This window comes from Myotis daubentonii, chromosome 17 (assembly GCF_963259705.1).
Source record: "Myotis daubentonii chromosome 17, mMyoDau2.1, whole genome shotgun sequence".
Classification (NCBI taxonomy): Eukaryota; Metazoa; Chordata; class Mammalia; order Chiroptera; family Vespertilionidae; genus Myotis; species Myotis daubentonii.
Window position 1 is genome coordinate 47,640,187 of NC_081856.1, and position 18,922 is coordinate 47,659,108.

Sequence of the window (18,922 nt, forward strand, 5' to 3'; positions counted from 1 at the left end):
ATCTAAGATTAATTATGACCAGCTCCCTCACCTATAGTCTGCAGCGATGATGACTAGCCCTGCCTTTCTCTTAGGATCTAGGCACTTGTCCTAAAATGTGCCGGATCTCTCAGCTGCCCTTGGACAATTTGACTCGAGGTGATTATAGATCCTTTGTCTTCCCCATCCCACCATCTAAAGCAGTCTTGCTTTTTTAACTTTTGCAGCTCACTCACCTACCATTGACCTCCCACGCCATTTACGTAGAGTGTTGCCCTAATCCTGGTGTGCTGTGGCTTGTCTATGCACCTCAGTGTCTCTTCTGAACTTCAGGTCAGAAGCCTCCGTGCCATTTGGAGTCCTGCGACCTGCGGGAGGCTCCCAGAGAAGCATCAGGTTAGCATGTGAAGCTACCTAGGGATTTTCTCTGCACCAAGAAGCAAAACAAATTTAGCAAGTGCAAGTGACTTCCGGCCATTGATTTCTCACAGGGACAGTGGGAAAATAACCTAGACAAAAGAGATGTTTTATGAAGAAATGGCAATGAGAGCCCCAGGTGTTATTTTGGAGTTTTTAAAAGCTTTATGAGGTGGGGGAAAAAAATACATCTACCTTCATTTAAAACATTCTCAGTAATCTCCATTAATAAATGTTAGTATAAAGAAAACAAGTTTTGCCCTGATGGGGTAGCTCAGTGAACTAGGGCATGGTCCCAGTAGGCCAAGGTTATGGGTTCGATTCCCCAGTCAGGGCACATACAAGAACCAACCAGTGAATACACAAATAAGTAGAACAACAAATCAATGTTTTCTCTTGTGCTTTCTCTAAAACCAAACATTAAGTAAAAATAAATAAAGGTCAAAAGAAAGCAAATATCCTTAATGACTTACTAGTATTGCTTTAATTATAGAAAATAATAGCAGTACTTTAAGCCAACTTTATTGATTCTTCACCCACTGGATCAACTAACACCATTCTAAAGAGTATTAGAAATATTGAGTAAATAGTGAAAATCCATCTTGAATTGTGTAAAAGAAATACACAAGTATAAGTAACCAGAGATTATGCTTGAATTATTCATAGTAACTAGGGACATATAGAAATTCATTAATATAATACACTAGAGGCCTGATGCATGAAATTCATGCAAGGGTAGGTCTTCGCAGCCCCAGCTGCCTCATGGCCCCACCCCTGCCTGAACCGGCCTTGGCCTAGTGATTCTTACGACCACCACCACACCCTTTGGTTCCCCGGAATCCTCGATCAATCACCCTGCAGAGGGTGACCTGGGCCTCCCTCTTTGGGGCGATTGCAGAGCTCCTTTCCCTCATCGATCACCCCCACCCCCAGCCGGTGGCCTGGGCCTCCCTTTGTGGGGTGATCGTGGGGCAATGGCAGAGCCCCCTGACCAATCCCATTGCACCCGCCTTAGCTGGCCTGTCACCAGTGGGTGTCATAGCGTAGTCGTCCGGACAATCGTTCTGCTGTTCGGCCGTTCAGTTGATTTGCATATTACGCTTTTATTATTATAGATGACTGGGAACAAATTAGTAACAGGGAAAAATGAATTCATTAAATAATTCTAAAATAGTGCATTTTGTTCTGTTTGAAACTACTTCCCCAAAACAGATAACAGCCTATAACAAACAGTAAAAAAGACTTGAGTTTCTTTTTCATTCTATGTCCTGAAGCAAATGTGAGTGAACAAATAAATTCCAGACATCACTCACAGAAGAGACAATAATGAAGAAAAATTGAATCTAAATAATTCAAAAAAAAGTTAATACTCCAGTTGCTTCCACTTCCCCTGAAAAAATAAAAGTCAGTTCTAATTGTTAGGAAATAAAAAAAATATTTTAGTGTTTTAGAGTCCAAAAGCAGCATATCAGATGAATTGCAGATTGACAAGAGGAGACCACCCACTTACAGGACCATACACACGCACATACACATGGAATGGAAACCAGAATCAAGAGTTGAACTGTCTGTTGCTACCAGAGTCAAAAACTAGAGACAAGGTTGAATCTTTGAGGTGCTTTTATTCAGAAGCCAGTGATCCAAGAAAGAGTGGCAGGTATAATCCCTGCCCCCTGCATCCCCCAAAAAAGCTCTCCCATCTTGTCTCAAGCCAGCTGGTATCTAGAGTCCTTGTAAAGATTAGACCGCAGGCATTTGTCTCCCTTTAGGAAGGTCCTGTCCTTGATTTGCTTTCAAAATGTACCAGTATGTTCTTTCTGAAGATACATTATCCTTCCAACTTTGGTTTTCTTCTTACAACACATCCTCCCTAGTTTCCCAGGGCCCATAAGATAAATCTCTTACCTGTAGTTAGTTCTGTGACAACATGGATGGACCTTGAGAATATCATGCTAAGTGAAATAAGTCAGGCAGAAAAAGCTAAGAACCACGTGATTTCACACATCAGTGGGATATAAAACTGAAACTAGAGGACACACACAGCAGTGTGGGGCTGCCAGAGGAAGGGGGTAGGAAGGTGGGGATGAAGGAGATATAATATAAGGTGACAGAAGATGATTTGACTTTGGGTGGTGGGCACACAGTGCCATATACAGATCTTATAACATAGAAATGCACACCTGAAACCTACATGGTCCTATTAGTCAATGTCACCCCAATCAATTTAAATATATATATATATATATATATATATATATATATATACACACTAAATTCGTGCAAAGGGCTCAGCCCTCGCAGCCCTGGCTTCATCCAGAAGGTTGTCCAGATGGTCGTCAGGATGGTTGTCCGGACGGTCATTCTGGTGTTGGTCTAATTAGCATATTAGCTCTTTATTATATAGGACACAGACAATAGTTTAGCGAAGGCCAAGGGAGGGTGAAGTGGAGTGAGTGGAGGTGGGCAAAGGGCAGGGAAAAGGGGGACACCCAAAATTATGTAAACATTAAAAAATTTTAATAAAAAAATAAGATTTATTTCCCCATATTTTTCTTCCTGAGATTTACTGACTGTATGGGGAGGTTTCCGAGTGCTTTTCCTCTGAACTATTCCTTTAGGTCCTATCTAAGTAGAATCCTTATGATATAACAACATGAAAGGTTGCACATAAGTCACCTGTGGCAGAACAATTTTAATTAGTCATTGACTTAAATGTGCCAGTTAGCTAAAATACAACCTCGTGGGCCCTGATGGAACAGAAGACCAGCTGCTTGTGTCACAACAGAAACAGAAACAAAAATGTAAGGTTAAAACAAATTAGTTACAAAACAGCAACGGTCAAAGGATGTCCCCAAAAGAGAAGAAAACAAGGAAAGAACAATTGTAACCAAAGTGTTCTTTCACACAGAGGAGAGCTCTCAGGCAGAAACGCACTCCCTCCCACGGGGGCTCTGGGATTAGTCCCAGTCTTACTCCCTTGCCAAGCGGGTACTGGGCTGTCTCCAGGCCAAGCCCCAGAGGGCTGAAAAGCCCAGAGGCCAGTGATAGAGGGCTCCTGGCGTGCACACCGGTTTGACTTGCCTGGTCAGACTTGGGAGTCAGTCCCCCCACTCCTCAGAGACCTGTTTCCTTCACCAGCCAAGCATCTCAGACAGCTAACACCTAGAGAGGGAGAGAGGGAGAGTCCTGCAGATAAAGGACTCCTGGCAGGTGCTGGGAAGTCCCTGCCATCCCTGCCATGGGGGGTGAGTCTGCTACAAGCAGCTGGGACCCTAGCTAAGTGGGGCATGCCCCCCTCTTACTCATTTCCCTAAGTAACCAACAAAACAGACAGCAAGAACATAGCACTATGGCGTATGTCTATAGGCAATGGTACAGTGTTGCTTCCAGAAAGATCTGGCTCTTGCAGAGACAGGGTCCCTGGCTCGGTTGCCTCTTGTCTAATCTACAGAGGTAGAGGCGCCTCACACCTCTGCAACCAGAGAAGTGTTTTTGATCTGGAGCTGATTAGGCTCAGCCTGGACTTTCAGATTCAGAGAAAAAACAAACACACACAACCCTTAATGAACCAACTCAATGCCTAAAGAGGCGATGGGGAGACCCATGACCAGGAGCGGACTCCTACAGGAAAAAGTCCTGGCAGCGCTGCAGGAAAGAACTCCAATCATACCCTGGGACCCCCCGTCCAGGGAGCCAGTGGGACTCCTGCCCTTACCAGCCCCGTACCTGAGAGTCCCACTGCTGTCCAGTAATTTGAAACGGGAACTGGAAGTTCAGCTGTCGGTGGCTACCAGAGTAATAAATAGAAGCAAAGTTGAATCTCTGAGGTGCTTCTATTCAGATGCTGCCCATGTAAGGCAGCAGGTATAACACCAACCCCCAAAAGCCACCCTCCCATCTCATTTCAAGCCGGCCATTATACAGGGTTAGAGGGTGGCAAAGAATCTAAAACTTAACGTGAGTTCCCAGGATTTGTTTTCTGTCCTGGTCCTTGTAAAGATTCGTCCCCAGACGTCTCTCTCCGTTCAGGCAGGTCTTGTCCATGATTTTCTTTCAAAATGCATTTCTCTCAGAGTGATTGGACTATCTTCAAGGCTGCTTGTCTTTATTTTTCTTACAACATGTCCTCCACAGTTTTCCCAGAGTCTGTAAAAAAAAAAAAAAAAAATCTCTTCTCTACAGTTAGTGCAGTGTGTAGCTATTAGTCAACTGTGATTCTATTCTTATTGCTATCCTTCCCCTATCAGAATAAGATGAAAGTTTTTATTTAATTAACCAAGGCTTCAGAACATGGAATGGCCCCACAGGGCACAAACAGATCCATCCTTCCCCAGTCTAGTTCCCATGGTGTCACTTCTTGCATAGCCATGCATCTAGCAACACTAAATTCCATATATACATAAAATTCTTTATTGTTCAAAGTATTACATATGTCTCCCTTTTCCCCACATGGACCCCCTCCAGCCTGCCCCAGGTCTTCACCACCCTTGTCTGTGTCCATGGGTTATGCACATATGCATACAAGGTCTTTGGTTGGTTACTCCCACCCATCCACCTGCTCCCCGACCCCCGCCCGCTTCCCTCTGGGTTTCTGCACTCTGTTCCATGCTTCCCATCTCTGGATCTACTCCGTTCACCTGTTTACTTTGTTATGTGGATTCCACATATGAGTGAGATCACGTGATACTTATCTTTCTCTGACTGACTTATTTCACTTAGCATGACACTCTCCAGTCCCTCCATGCTGCCTCAGAGGGTAAGAGATTCTTTTTTTAGCAACACTAAATTTCTTGGTGTCAGAGTCATGATTTTTTTTTAGTACACATTCCATTCCGTTCATTCTGGGTGTTCAGCCTTTCAAACACGGAAGTGGTTTCTACTCATGTCCAGAGAACTCATTCCCTCCTCACATGCTTTGGATTTCTGATCAAGTATTACCTTCTCAGACCCAGATTGCCTTATACAAAAGTATTCCAATCATTCCCTCTCTCTCCAATTCTATTTTCCTTCTCTTCGAAGTATGTATCACCATATAATTTGTCTACTTTTGATTGTTTGCCTCCCCCATTAGATTGTACATTTTTGAAGAGCCAGGGCCCTCTCAGTTTTGTTCAGTGCTATATATCCCAAGAACAGAAAACAGTGGCCAACACATAGTAGTCCCTCAATAAATATTTAATACATGAATAAATGGGAAAACAACATTTTGTGAAGATGTGAAACTGTGTTATTTCAGACATGCTAAAGTTGAGAAGCTTGGAAACATGGGTTAAAAATGGAGAGTTAGGATTTACCCACTCAGGTGTGAAAAATGAAGCTAAACAAAACTGTGGGAGTAGATGAGTTCCTTCAGGTAAAGAGAAAGTGCTAAGAAAGAAGAAAATGGGACTGCGTAGAGCAGTGGCTCTCAGCCTTCTGGCCCTTTAAATACAGTTCCTCATGTTGTGACCCAACCATGAATTATTTTCGTTGCTACTTCATAAATGCAATGTTGCTACTGTTATGAATTGTAATGTAAATATCTAATATGCAGGATGGTCTTAGGCGACCCCTGTGAAAGGGTCATTTGACCGCCAAAGGGGTCGCGACCCACTGGTGTCGCCTAAGGACCCTTGATTTTGGGGCGGGGGGGCGGAGTATAAGAGAGAATTCAAGTTATGGGGAATAGGCTGTCAAAGACTAAGAAATGAATCCAAAGCAAAAGATGCCCAATTGAACCCAAAATTACAGGGAAGACCAGCCAGATGAAGAGCAGGTGGGTTAGTAGGCACTCATGGATCCCCTCTGAGAAACCAGTTGTGGAGTAGTAGAGCAGAAACCAAGTCTCAATACCTTGACATATGAAAAAGAGAGCAGGGTGAAAAGGTGTAGAGCTAGGATTCTTTTTGTGTCACCTGAGCTCCAAGAATACCTGAAATATTGGTTAAGTAAATAAGCCATAGATGAATAAATGGATACAATTTTCTCTCCGCAGTTAAGATGGCACATACATTTTGGCTGAGGTCCTGGGGTTAAACGGTGAACAACACATTCTTTTCCATTGCACAGGTAGTGTAAAAATAGTTCCCTAATCAAAATCAACTTACTGAGCAGTCTTTGCCTCAGCAGTTTATTTTTGTAACTCCTTTTTAATGAGCTCCTATGGCTTTCATTTTTACTTTTGCTTTGTGTTTTAGTTTAAAATGCATTCTTAGTTAAGGGAGCTTTTAGAGAGCTGCCTTGAGGCCCTCATCTCTGCCTCAGTAGGAACTGACTCTTGTGTTCTTTGGGATTGAGGGCCTCTCTGCTGTGCTCCAGTGACTTAGCCTCCCAAGGTATGCCCAAGGGAACGCTGATGCATAAAGGAGTAAGTCCTAAAATAAACTAACGAAAGGCCTAGTTAGGAAGGTAACATGATCATCTATGGGCTATGAGAATCCACTCAGCTTTCCACCAGAAGAGCCACCCAATAGTGTATGAATAAGTATATTTCTAGTGAGGTTTTAAATGTAAAATTATGATTAAATTTCTTGCTTTTCCGAACACACAGCAGAGGGTATCAGCGTTGCCTAGAGCAGTGGTTCTCCGGAATGAGGCCCAGAAATCAGGATTTTAAAAAGATTCTCAGGTGATTCTAATGTGCAGCCAAGGTTGAGAACCACTGGCCTAGAGGGTTTCTTAAAACAGATTTCTGGGCCACACACTGCCTCATTTCTGATCCAGTAGTCTGGGGTGGGCCCAGATGTTTTGCATTTATAACAATTTCTCAAGTGACCTGGATGCTGCTGGATACACTTACAAAGCCCACTGGTCTATGCAATCCATGCCATATATTTTTAATAACTTTCCCCCATAGTTTTCTGTTGTCCTTCACAGAAAAAGAGCCAAATTCACATTTCAGCTCTTTTGCTCTGGCTTCTGTCAGTTCCATTTGTGAGGAAAACAAAACAAAACAAAAAATGAACAAAGTGATGCTAGGAATAACCAACCCTGGATTTCTAGCCTTTTACTCATTTTTAGTGGAATGAAGGTTTTATCTTAGTCAATAAGGTATTAGTGCCTCTTAACAAATAAGAGCTTACCTGAATTATACAAAGGTGAATACAACTGTCTAACACTAAAAAGTGATTCTCTTTCAATTACAAAATTTGTCTCCATTGAAGTCTCTTAATACTAGAAAAGGAAAATGGTGGTCATAAGATGACAGGGGAAAAAATAAGTCTCATTTCCCACACAGATCATAGTTATTCCATTTATTATTTTGTTTTTAAGTCAAAGAAGAAACAGCACATCTAGAATCTAAATAACGTGGGCAGGCTGTCATGCTTATATTGGCTTGTTTAAAAGGAATTGTTTTTCTTCCTCCGGCTTAACGTATTGACAGAGACACAGCGTGATATCATAACTAGGGTACAATCTGACCCTGTGCAGAGCTGACAGGGCGACTCCCCTGAGGCGCTAAATGAGCCTCTCACTGCTCTGCACTCGAGCAATTCCAAACTGGTTAGGGCCACGCAGATTAAAACATTGGTAAGAACAAATTAATGTTCGAAGAGGTACCAGCGTTAGATTTCTGCTTGTCTTCCAGTTCTAAAAAGTAAAGATTAGAAATAAAATTAAGGCATTGCTCAACAAATAGTTTTGAATAAAATAAATATTAGCTTTTTCCAGAGATTTCATAACATTGATTTCTAGAGGACACACTCTCCTATTTATACTTAATCTGCTATTTCTCCCACACAAATAAACTTTACTAGCTAATAAAGGCAAACTCAATATTAAACAAAATTCAAATGATAAACAATTATCTATGCTTTTATCAAACATATTATATTGTCCAGCTATAATGTGTTTGGGATGAAATACATTGAAAAAAACACAGGGAGGTGGCCAAAACGGGGAGACAAAGCAACATGGTCCAAATGAAAGAAAAGAATAATACTCCAGAAAAAGAACTGAACAAGGTGGAGACAAGCAATCTACTAGATGCAGAGTTCAAATCACTGGTTATAAGGATATCAAGAAACTTAGCGAGGACCTCAACAGCATAAAAAATAACACAGTAAGAAATGAAGGATACACTAAGTGAAATAAAAAAATCATTTACAAAGAATCAACAGTAGGGTAGGAGAAACCAAGAATCAAATTATCGATTTGGAATGTAACAAAGCAAAAATAAAATAAAATAAAACACCCAATAAGAACAGCAAAAAGAAAAAAGAATAACAAAATATAAGGATAGTGTAAGGAGCCTCTGGGACAACTTCAGGCATACCAACATTTGCATCAGGTGGGTGCTGAAAGGAGAAGAGAAAGAGCAAGAAATTGAAAACCTATTTGAAAAATAATGACAAAAAACTTCCCCAGTTTGGTGAAGGAAACAGACATATAAGTCCAAGAAGCTCAGAGTCCCAAACATGATGACCCAAAGAGGCCCACACTAAGACACATCATAATTAAAATGCAAAAGTTTAAAGAAAACAGAGAATCCTAAAAGCAGCAAGAGAAGAACAGTTAGTTACCTACAAGGGAGCTCGCGTAAGATTATCAGCTGATTTCTCAAAAGAAACTACAGGTCAATATGGTACTGGCATAAAAATAGACACACGGCCGAACCGGTTTGGCTCAGTGGATAGAGCGTCAGCCTGCGGACTGAAGGGTCCCAGGTTCGATTCCGGTCAAGGGCATGTACCTTGGTTGCGGGCACATCCCCAGTAGGGGGCGTGCAGGAGGCAGCTGATCCATCTCTCTCATCGATGTTTCTAGCTCTCTATCCCTCTCCCTTCTTCTCTGTAAAAAATCAATAAAATATATTTTTTTAAAAAAAGACACATGGACCAATGGAACAAAATCAAAAGCCCAGAAATAAACTCCCACGTATACTGTCAACTAGTATTTGACAAGGGAGCCAAGAATACTCTATGGGGGAAAAGATAGTCTCTTCAATAAATGATGTAAACATAACTGAATAGGCACATGCAGAAGAATAAAATTGCATCTCTATCCCATACCACTGAGACACACACACACCCCCAAAATATATTAAAGGCTTAAACTTAACTGAGATCTTAAAACTCCTAGAAGAAAACATAGGGGGGAAATTTTTGACATTGGTCTCAGTGGTGATTTCCTGGATATGACTGCAAAAGCACAAGCAATAAAAGCACATAAATAAGGGGGACTACATCAAACTAAAAAACTCTGCAGAACACAAGAAACTCAACAAAATGAAAGGGCAATCTACAGAGTATGAGAAAATAGTTACAAATTATATATCTGATAAGGGTCTATATCCAAAATATATAAAGAATTCATTTAACTCAATAGCCAAAAGAAACGTAACAATCTAATTTAAAAATGGGCAGAGGAGCCGAAACCGGTTTGGCTCAGTGGATAGAGCGTTGGCCTGCAGACTGAAGGGTCCCGGGTTCGATTCCGGTCAAGGGCATGTGCCTGGGTTGCGGGCACATCCCCAGTGGGGGATGTGCAGGAGGCGGCTGATCGATGTTTCTCTCTCATCGATGTTTCTGACTATCTCTCTCCCTTCCTCTCTGTAAAAAATCAATAAAATATATTTTTTAAAAAATGGGCAGAGGAACTGAATATAAATTTTTCCATGGACAACAGGTACATAAAAAAGTGCTCAACATCACTAATCATCAGGGAAATGCAATTGAAACCACAATGTGATATCACCTCACATCAGTTAGATGGCTATCATAAAAAAGACAACAGGTAAGTGCTGGGAAGGACGTGGAGAAAAGGGAACCCTGGGGTAGTGGAATGCAAATCAATACAACACTATGAAAAACAGTATGCGGCTTCCTCAAAAAGCTAAAACTAAAAATATGATCCAGCAACCCCACTTCTGAGTACACATCTAAAGAAATTGAAATCAGGATCTTGTAGAAATATCTGCACTCTCATGTTCGTTGTGGCATTACTTACAATAGGCAAGATATGAAAACAAACTGTCAACAAAGGAATGGATAACGAAAAGGTGACAATATTATTCAGCCACGAGAAATAAGGAAATCCTCCCATTCACTATAACTTGAGGGCATTACACAAACTGAAATAAGTCAAATACAGAAAGACAAATGCTATGTGATATCACTTATATGCAGAATCGAAAGTAGATAAATTCAGAGAAACAGTAAAGTGATGTTTATCAAGCGTTGGGGTAGGGAAATGTTCAAAATGCACAAACTTCCAGTTATAAGATGCATAAGTTTGGGCATCTAATGTACAGTATGATGATTATAACTAACAATAATGCATTATATATTTGTTTTTGTTTTAAAAATTTATAAGGAATCTATTGGGGTGACATAGGTTAAAATTATATAGGTTTCAGGTGTACAATTCTATAATACATCATCTGTATATTGTATTGTGTCTTCACCACCCCAAGTCAAATCTCCTTCCATCATCATTTACCTCCCTCTACCCTCTCCTACCTCCCCCCAGTCCCTTTTCCCTCTGATTATCACCATATATTTTAATGTTCTTAAGATAGTAGACCTTAAGTGTTCTTACCATAAAAAATGAAATAATGTAACTATGTGATGGAATGGAGGTGGTAGCAAATACTATGGTGACAATGATTTTGCAATTTTTTGCAATGTATTTAATCACATCTTGTACACTTGAACATAATGTTATATATCAATTACATCTCAATAAAGATAGGAAAAAACATTATACTATCAAAGAAATAAGTTCTTATATACAAATCTAGTTAGTATTGGATGATTTAGATATGAACAAAGAATAAGAGGAGGACTCATGCTCATATTCACACAAAAAAGCACCATTTACCTTTGATGGAGAAACAAATTCAACACATTCTATCCATATGCCTAAAAATGACTTTCCACATATTGCACATTTTCTTCCCTTAGAGATTATGTCCCAAACTTCTGGGTACCATTCTATGGCTTCCATTAGGAAAGGATTCCTTTCTGTCAGCTCATTCATTACAAATCTTGATGTTATTTCCTAGATTTAAAAAAATATGATTCAAGATAATTTTCAAAATAACCATTCTTTATTATTCCTCACAGTGTCTGTTAAATTAATTTTTCAAGGTGTATATAAAAAGTACATTGTCAATAATTGGCATTATAAATAAGTTTAGTTTTCAATATAGGAAAAGCAACTTACCCCTATTTTAAAATTTCCATATTTTTTATATACAGAAATACAAGTTATAATAAACTAACATTATTAAAGTTTAGTTTAAATTGTGTACCTCTTATTACAGTAAACAAGGACTGTATAAATATTCAGACTGATTTGAAAATTGAGTCTATCCTATTTACTAGTGTCTAAATTCTTACCACTAAAATTGTGGATCATGAACCAATAGAATTTGCATCATCTGGAAGCATATTGAAAATTCACTCTCAGGTGCACTCCAGACTTACTGAATCAGAATCTGCAATTAACAAGTTTCCTGAGATAATCTCTTTGCATCTTAGAGTTTGAGAAGCATTAGTTTAAGTTACCTACTGCATTGAGTACCTAGGTAGAGCCATATTGGTAAAGAATACTTATTTCTATTAACCAAATCTCTGAATTCACTCTGTATTAAACCTATCCACACAGGTATGTTCAGAAACTTCATTTATGGTAATAATATTATTAGAATATCTATACATATATATATAAAAGCCTAAGCGATCCAATGACTGAATGACCAGTCAACCAGTTGCTATGACATGCACTGACTACCAGGGGGCAGGAGCTGCTGAGAGACAGCAACTTTGAAGAGTGGCCTCTTGCAATCCAGGACCCCTCGGGGGATGCCAGACTGCCAGTTTCGGCCCAATCTCCTCAGGCTAGGCTGAGGGACCCCACCTGACAGAAGGACCCCGCTCACTCCGCAGATGCCCTTCGAGCCCCAGCACCACCCCAGGTGCGGCCGGCCAGGGAGAGACCACAGGAGGCATGTCTGGCCCATCTCACCCAGTCCTGCCCCGCCAGCCACCTTCTAATTAATTTCCTTTCAATGTCCATGAATCCATGCACCGGGCCTCTAGTTAAATAATAAAAGGGGTGGGGAGGAAATATATAGAGGCTGACTTTCATCATGAAATCAACATCATCTTAAAGTAAAAAATTAAAAAAAAATATATATATATATGTAATACTTAAAATTAAATCCTTACTGGCCAAGCAATAACAAAAAATATATTTGATTTACTCCACTAAGTGTCCTCACCTTCGCAGTGTCTATGCCAGTAGCCTGGAAGTCCTATATAAATGTTACACAAACACTGCATGGATTTGAATTAGTTTGTGAAACTTTTTTTTTCTGGTCAAAGTGAAAGATTTTTCAGTAGTATTAAAGTAGTCCATATTAGGCTCTGAAATGAATCTTTGGGAATACCTACATAGATGTAGATGTAGATATATAGATACAGATATAATCTGTCACTCATTCACCAAAATTATTTTTAAAATAACAACAAAATGTTATAGATTGCTGTCTCCCTGTTCCTTATGACACTATCCCTTCCACTTCACAGGCATCTGGGAAAGCTGCCATTACACAGCTTGGGTTCCTTAAATGCCTGATCCTTCAGCAGCATAACCTCCTACCCACTTAAGCTCATTCTCCTGGGTGGTTACATAACTGAGGTCATCCTTCCTGAAAAAAAAAAAAAAGTACCCTTTCATACTATAATTACCAGGACTGATGAATTACATGTCTATTACCACCCTTTCTTTACCTCTTTACACAGAGCATAACTTGTGATTCTGAATAAAATGTTGATTTTAGAGGTAAGTTTTAGCTACAAGAATTAAAGTCTAAGTCTCACTATGAAGCTTCAGAAAACTAATACAAGATTCACTCCCCAAAACATCAGATGGTAGAAGAATTTGCTGAAATACATGGGACCTATAAATAGGTCACAGTTCACATAGTACACTTTTTCCATTTAAGATTTCTGGAACTAAACATGTGTGTTGCATCCGGTGTGTCTCTTGACAACTCTTAACATTACCCATTACTTATATTCTTCTCCTACTTGCTGCTAATGTATTACTTTGGAAGATATAGCATCAAAATATAAAGTTACTTGGAAATGTGAGTATATATAAAGTATATATACTGGCTATGACAATAGTACCTTTTAGGACACCTCTTACAGGTACATGTGTTACAGGATTCCAGGGCAGGAGGAATAGGGAAACTGAGACAGGGAAGTTAAAACAAGGCCAAACAGTGTGGGCAGTTTGCAGCCAACTTGTAACTAACAAACCATTATCTTCCCCAGCAAGGACACAGAGAAAATGGTTAAAAAAGCTCTCTAATGAGAAAATGCAGAAAGGGAGGGGAAAAGATTTCCATTTTTCTGAATTTAGTCACTCTGGAAATCAGATAGGATGACATTAGATTCTATAAGCAAGACAAAGAGATTATGTCTAGGATTCACACTGCCAATAGACTAGGTGACATTAATCTTGCTGATTTGGCTAGAATGCTTTAAAAGAAAGCTCTTCACAACTTAAATCAGGGCTTCATTTGGAGGCCTGTGTGAATGACTCAGGCGTCACCTGTAGGCTCAGGACGTCCAGCTGCTTGACAGCACTAACAGGCTCCTTCAGGAACAGCGGGTTTCCCTCACAGTAGAATTCCTTCAGCTTCAGATGCTGAAACTTTCAAAACAAAATAAAAACTTCATTTCACAACAAAGTAACAAATTTTACTCCTGAGGCTACATCTTCAAGAAAATTAGATTTAAAATGCTTTATTTAGGACTTATAAGTCCACATTAGTATTTTAACAGCAGGACATAATCCAGTCACTATGAGGTGCACTGACCACCTCTGGGTCCCTTCCCCTGGCTGGCAGGCTCCCATCGTCCGATGGTGAACAGGGAACCAGGCGTGGGTGGCAGGGGATGAGGGCAGCACCAGGCCAAGGCCCCCGCCCCACCAGTCGCCCACACATAGAGGGCAACTCGTGGCAGAGGCGGGTTTGGTGAGCGGATGGGAACGGCCGACCTCTCAGTCCCTCCCCCTGGCCAGCAGGCTCCGATCACCCGATGGCGAATGGGGAACCAGGGGTGGGTGGCGGTGGGAGGTGGGGCCAGCTGCTGGCAACTGGGGAAGATGGCCCTGATGGCAGGCCAGGCCTAGGGACTGTACCCATGCACAAATTTCATGCGCTGGGCCTCTAGTATGGTAATAAAAGAACTAATACATTTCTAACACATCTAACTGTAGTTATGACAGTGCTTTTTTTTTTTTTTTAAAGATTTTTATTGACTTTTAGAGAGAGAGAAAGTGAGAGGGAGAGAGAGAAACATGGATGTGATAGCAAAACATCCATCAGCTTCCTCCTACACAGGAATCGCGCCCACAAGCCTGGGCATGCGCCCTGACCAGGAATCGAACTGGCAGCCTTTTGGTGCATGGGAGAAAGCCCCAATTGAGCCAATCAATGTCTCTATCTCTATATCCCTCTCCCTCCTCTAAAAATCAATAAAACTATATTTTTAAAAAATGTATGCTCTTGAAAATAATATGTTCAGAAAGTATGAACTGGCCTAAGATAGTATATACTAACAAAAAACACTAACCATACAAATATATTAAAATATTTATGATAGCAATCATAGTTCACTTAGTTCCAACAACTTCAGCTGGCAAGGAACACAAAGGAAGGACAAAAGGACAATAGGACCACAATAGGTTTTGAAATTCTAGAACAAAAAAAGGTATTTGAGTCATTTGTATAACTCAAGGTTCCAATTACTACAGGTTCTACTGGTTGTTCATTTTGTTCTAATCTCAGTAGCATAAACAAAAATGTCTTTCCATTATAATAGAACTTGACTCTACTTACTCCTGTTGGAAATATCTGAATGACATTTCCAGCTATGTCTAGGATTCTTAGGTTTGTAAGATGACACAATACCTGTTTAAAAAAAACAACAGAGAGATTTTTTAAGAATCTGTACGATACATAGAATCATAAATATTTCTTCTAAGTTCGAACTTGATGGTACTGATCATCTTTCCTAATTACCTGATCAATTCTTTTTTACATCCTCCCCAAAGAAAATCGCTGTATCCTGGATTGTCAGATTCTCTGAATTTTCCATTTCCTCTGACCACTCCAGGGCAATATAACATGGTGGCCAAGAGTTAGGCTGTTTGTAGGTTCAAATCTCACTTCTGACACTTACTATGGGTAAATTTCTTAATCTCTTTGGACTTGAATTTCTCCATTTGTAAAATGGAATTGCTAATGGCAGCCCCTACTTCAGTGATTATTGCATGGATTAAATAAATTACTAAGTGCTTACTAAAGGACCCAATACAACATAGTCGTGTGGCTCAGTGGCTAAGCATCAACCTATGAACCATGTCGGGGCACATGCCCGGTTGCAGGCTAAATCCCCAGTTTTGGGTGTGTGGGAGGAGCCAATTGATGATTATCTCTCATCATTTCTCTCTCTCTCCCACTCCCTCTCTGAAATCAATAAAAATATGTTTTTAAAAGGGCGTAGTACATAGTGAGCAGTAGGTAGACATTACTATCATTACAATGGAAAGAATCTTTGAGAAACAGAAAACAGATGTAATCTTAGAAAGTTGTCTCTAATTGACAATTCTACCACTGGCATATATTTCTTATCTCCCTTTTGCTTAGCACTGTGCTAAATGAAAACTTTCCTTATACTGTAAAGAAAAATCTGTTAGGGTCTCTATCTACATGCCTAATGTGACTGGATGGACATATACATTTATACAAATGTGAAGATATACACACAATTTATAATGTACCAGAAAATGATTCCTAATTTTTTCATAAACAAAACAAGTATTTTTTGTAAATATTTATTGTTAGGTTTGATCAAGCTAACTGGCTTTTCAGTCATTTCACTATGGACAGTCCCTTTGCTGAGACCACATTTCATTTGTGGTGACCACATTGCATTATCTCCCCCTCCGGGTTTGCATAAAGAAGTCTCCGCCCAGAAGAAAGTCCTCCAAAAGTCCTTTAAAAGCCACTGACTCCTGTCACTGGGTGCTGGAGCCATCCAGGCTCAGCCACCTGGTATGCGGATGATCATTCGTAATGCCTCACCACTCTGGCCTCGTGCGTTCCTCCTTCGGTGACCTAACACTTATATTTACAAAATAATGATAGACTTAATCATATTAAATGTACAAGGACATAAATGATCATAGGCATTCTTTATATAATAATTCAGGACAGGACTTCCTAGCATTTCAATTCTTTAAAATCTAAACTCCTTTATAAAATTACTAGAGGCCGGGTGCACAAAAATTTGTGCACTCGGGGAGGTCCCTCCGCCCAGCCTGTGCCCTCTAGCAGTCTGGGACACCACGGGGGATGTTCACCTGCTGGCTTAGGCCCGCTCCCCGGGGGATCGGGCCTAAGCTGGCAGTCAGACATCCCTCTGGCAGCCCGGCAGCCCTTGGGGGATGTCCACTTGCTATGGGGAGCAGGCCTAAGCTGCAGTCAGACATCCTTAGCACTGCTGAGGAGGCAGAGAGGCTCCCGCCACCACCGCTGTGCTGGCAGCCATCAGCCTGGCTTGTGGCTGAGGAGAGCTCCCCCTGTGGGAGCGCACTGACCACCAGGGGGAAGCTCCTGCATTGAGCATCTGCCCCCTGGTGGTCAGTGTGTGTCATAGTGACCAGTCATTCCCAGAGGTTCTGCTGTTAGGGTCAATTTGCATATTACCCTTTTTATTATATAGGATAGAAAGAGGACTTTTAAGTTAGAGAGACATGGATTTGAGTTTCTTCTCTAATCTTTGCAAGTTGTGTTCAAGTCACATAATCTCTTTTCCTTATTCTAAATTGGATATAATAAAAAGATCTATACCATAAAGTGTTATAAACACTAAATGATATAATGCTTCAGCATGACGATTATATTGCTGCTGTTAAAGCTATTCCCTCAAAAAAGTGAGTTATACTTTTAATAGATTTATTTTGTAATTTAAACATATTTTTACTTGTTTATAGAAATTAGGATTTTTAAAGAATTTAAGAATAGAATTTGTTTTAAATATTCTTATTTGTAGCCTATAACTTGGTATGTTTTCACATATTACATTATACTGTGCACAGAATTTTTAAAGAGAATATTCCCTTGAAAGAAAAATGAAGGCAGGATTTGCCCTGCTTTTGTTCTCTCTCAATTTACTGCATGACATGCATTCCCTCCTACCAAGTTAATTCTAATTTGCATAAGAAGGAAAGGTAAACCCATTGACAGGTTCCTAGCAGGAAACAGCACTCTCAAAGTGAGAAATCTGAGGTGAGTTGAGTAAAGTCACTATTTATAAAAGTTTGACAGGATTTAGAAAAACCTAAACTACAAAATGTAGTTCTCTAAAACCTCAAAGTTCCCAAAAGCTGGGAAACAGCAGGAAGTTATTTTACCACCATAGGCCTAAAAAGCCAAGGGGAGATGGTAGTGGCCCATATGAGAATCACATGACATTAGCTATAGCTTTCCAAAAAGGTGTGTAGGAAACTCATAGCACCCCATCAGACAGGGTACCAGGGGAACACCATCTGATATTCATTCTCCTATCCTTTCACCTCCTGCTAGTGCCTCTAATTGGCCATGTCCAAGAGGAAGCCAGAGGATGTAGGAGCTGATACTGGTGATTCTCCCAGATGCAGAGTAGCTTGAAAAAGGATAAAGTGTGGATATGAAGAAAAAAATGAAAGTTATCTAGCACATATTCAAAAACCACATGTACTTATATTTTGTGCAGCATATAGGGTTGCCAGATAAAACATAGAAGCTTCACTTAAATTTGAAACAAACAATGAATTTTTTTCATATAGTTATGTCCCATGCAGTATTTGGAACATACACTAAAAATTATTCATTGCTTATCTGAAATTCAAATTTAAGTTGGTATCGTATATTTGTATTTACTAACCTGGCATCCTTAACTATGTGAAATAAAACAAGTTACAACCATCCTTTGTCACAGGAATTTGGGAGCTGACTCCATCTAATCACAAGGAAAGCAAATGATGGTGTGCACTCAGCTACCCATGTCCATTCTACAATCCCCCTGAATATGTTGTAAGGAGACTTCTTCCCCAACCAAAGAAAATTTTGTCCCATGCTTTGCTTACCTCTGGCAAAACTTCAATGTTGTTTCTGGCCAGAAAAAGTTTCCGGAGCCTCTTCAAGAACTTAATCTCTTCAGGTATGCAAATGAGCTGATTGTAGTTAAGTTGAAGTTCAGAAAGATTCTTAAGAAAACAAAGTTCTCTAGGAATACTGGTTAGCTGGTTATGATTTATAGTCAAATATATAAGGCTTTCTAATCTGAAAATTAAACAAAGTATATGAATGAAACACAGAAAAGGAAAGTCTATTGCACAGACACTGCTTGTCAAAAGCCATGTGTCAATTAATCTTCTTGTAGCTCATCTGAGCTTTATTTCAGTCAAATGTTCACAACTACTGTGAATAATCAGAGCATAAAAAATCTTGGTTGTAATCAAACTTTTGAAAATAATTTAT

General features: G+C 40.0%; 1 protein-coding gene and 1 long non-coding RNA gene across 2 annotated transcripts in view; both read right to left on the reverse strand.

The window, feature by feature from the left end:
- Nucleotides 1-1,998: 1,998 nt before the first annotated feature.
- LOC132220034 (uncharacterized) lies at nt 1,999-4,866 on the reverse strand. Its single transcript, XR_009449667.1, has 2 exons — nt 4,123-4,866; nt 1,999-3,558 (listed from the first exon to the last, which is right to left on the reverse strand). It is a non-coding gene; the product is annotated as an uncharacterized LOC132220034 (long non-coding RNA).
- Nucleotides 4,867-7,613: 2,747 nt separating this feature from the next.
- Nucleotides 7,614-18,922, reverse strand: part of LRRC69 (leucine rich repeat containing 69) — a 34,885-nt gene continuing 23,576 nt past the window's right edge. Inside the window, exons 4-8 of the mRNA XM_059672267.1 lie at nt 18,529-18,724; nt 15,236-15,307; nt 13,942-14,043; nt 11,197-11,376; nt 7,614-7,965 (exon numbers count right to left, since the gene is read on the reverse strand). Of these exons, the coding sequence (XP_059528250.1) occupies nt 7,834-7,965; nt 11,197-11,376; nt 13,942-14,043; nt 15,236-15,307; nt 18,529-18,724 (682 nt within the window). The 3' untranslated portion in view covers nt 7,614-7,833. The remainder of the gene's footprint in view (nt 7,966-11,196; nt 11,377-13,941; nt 14,044-15,235; nt 15,308-18,528; nt 18,725-18,922) is intronic.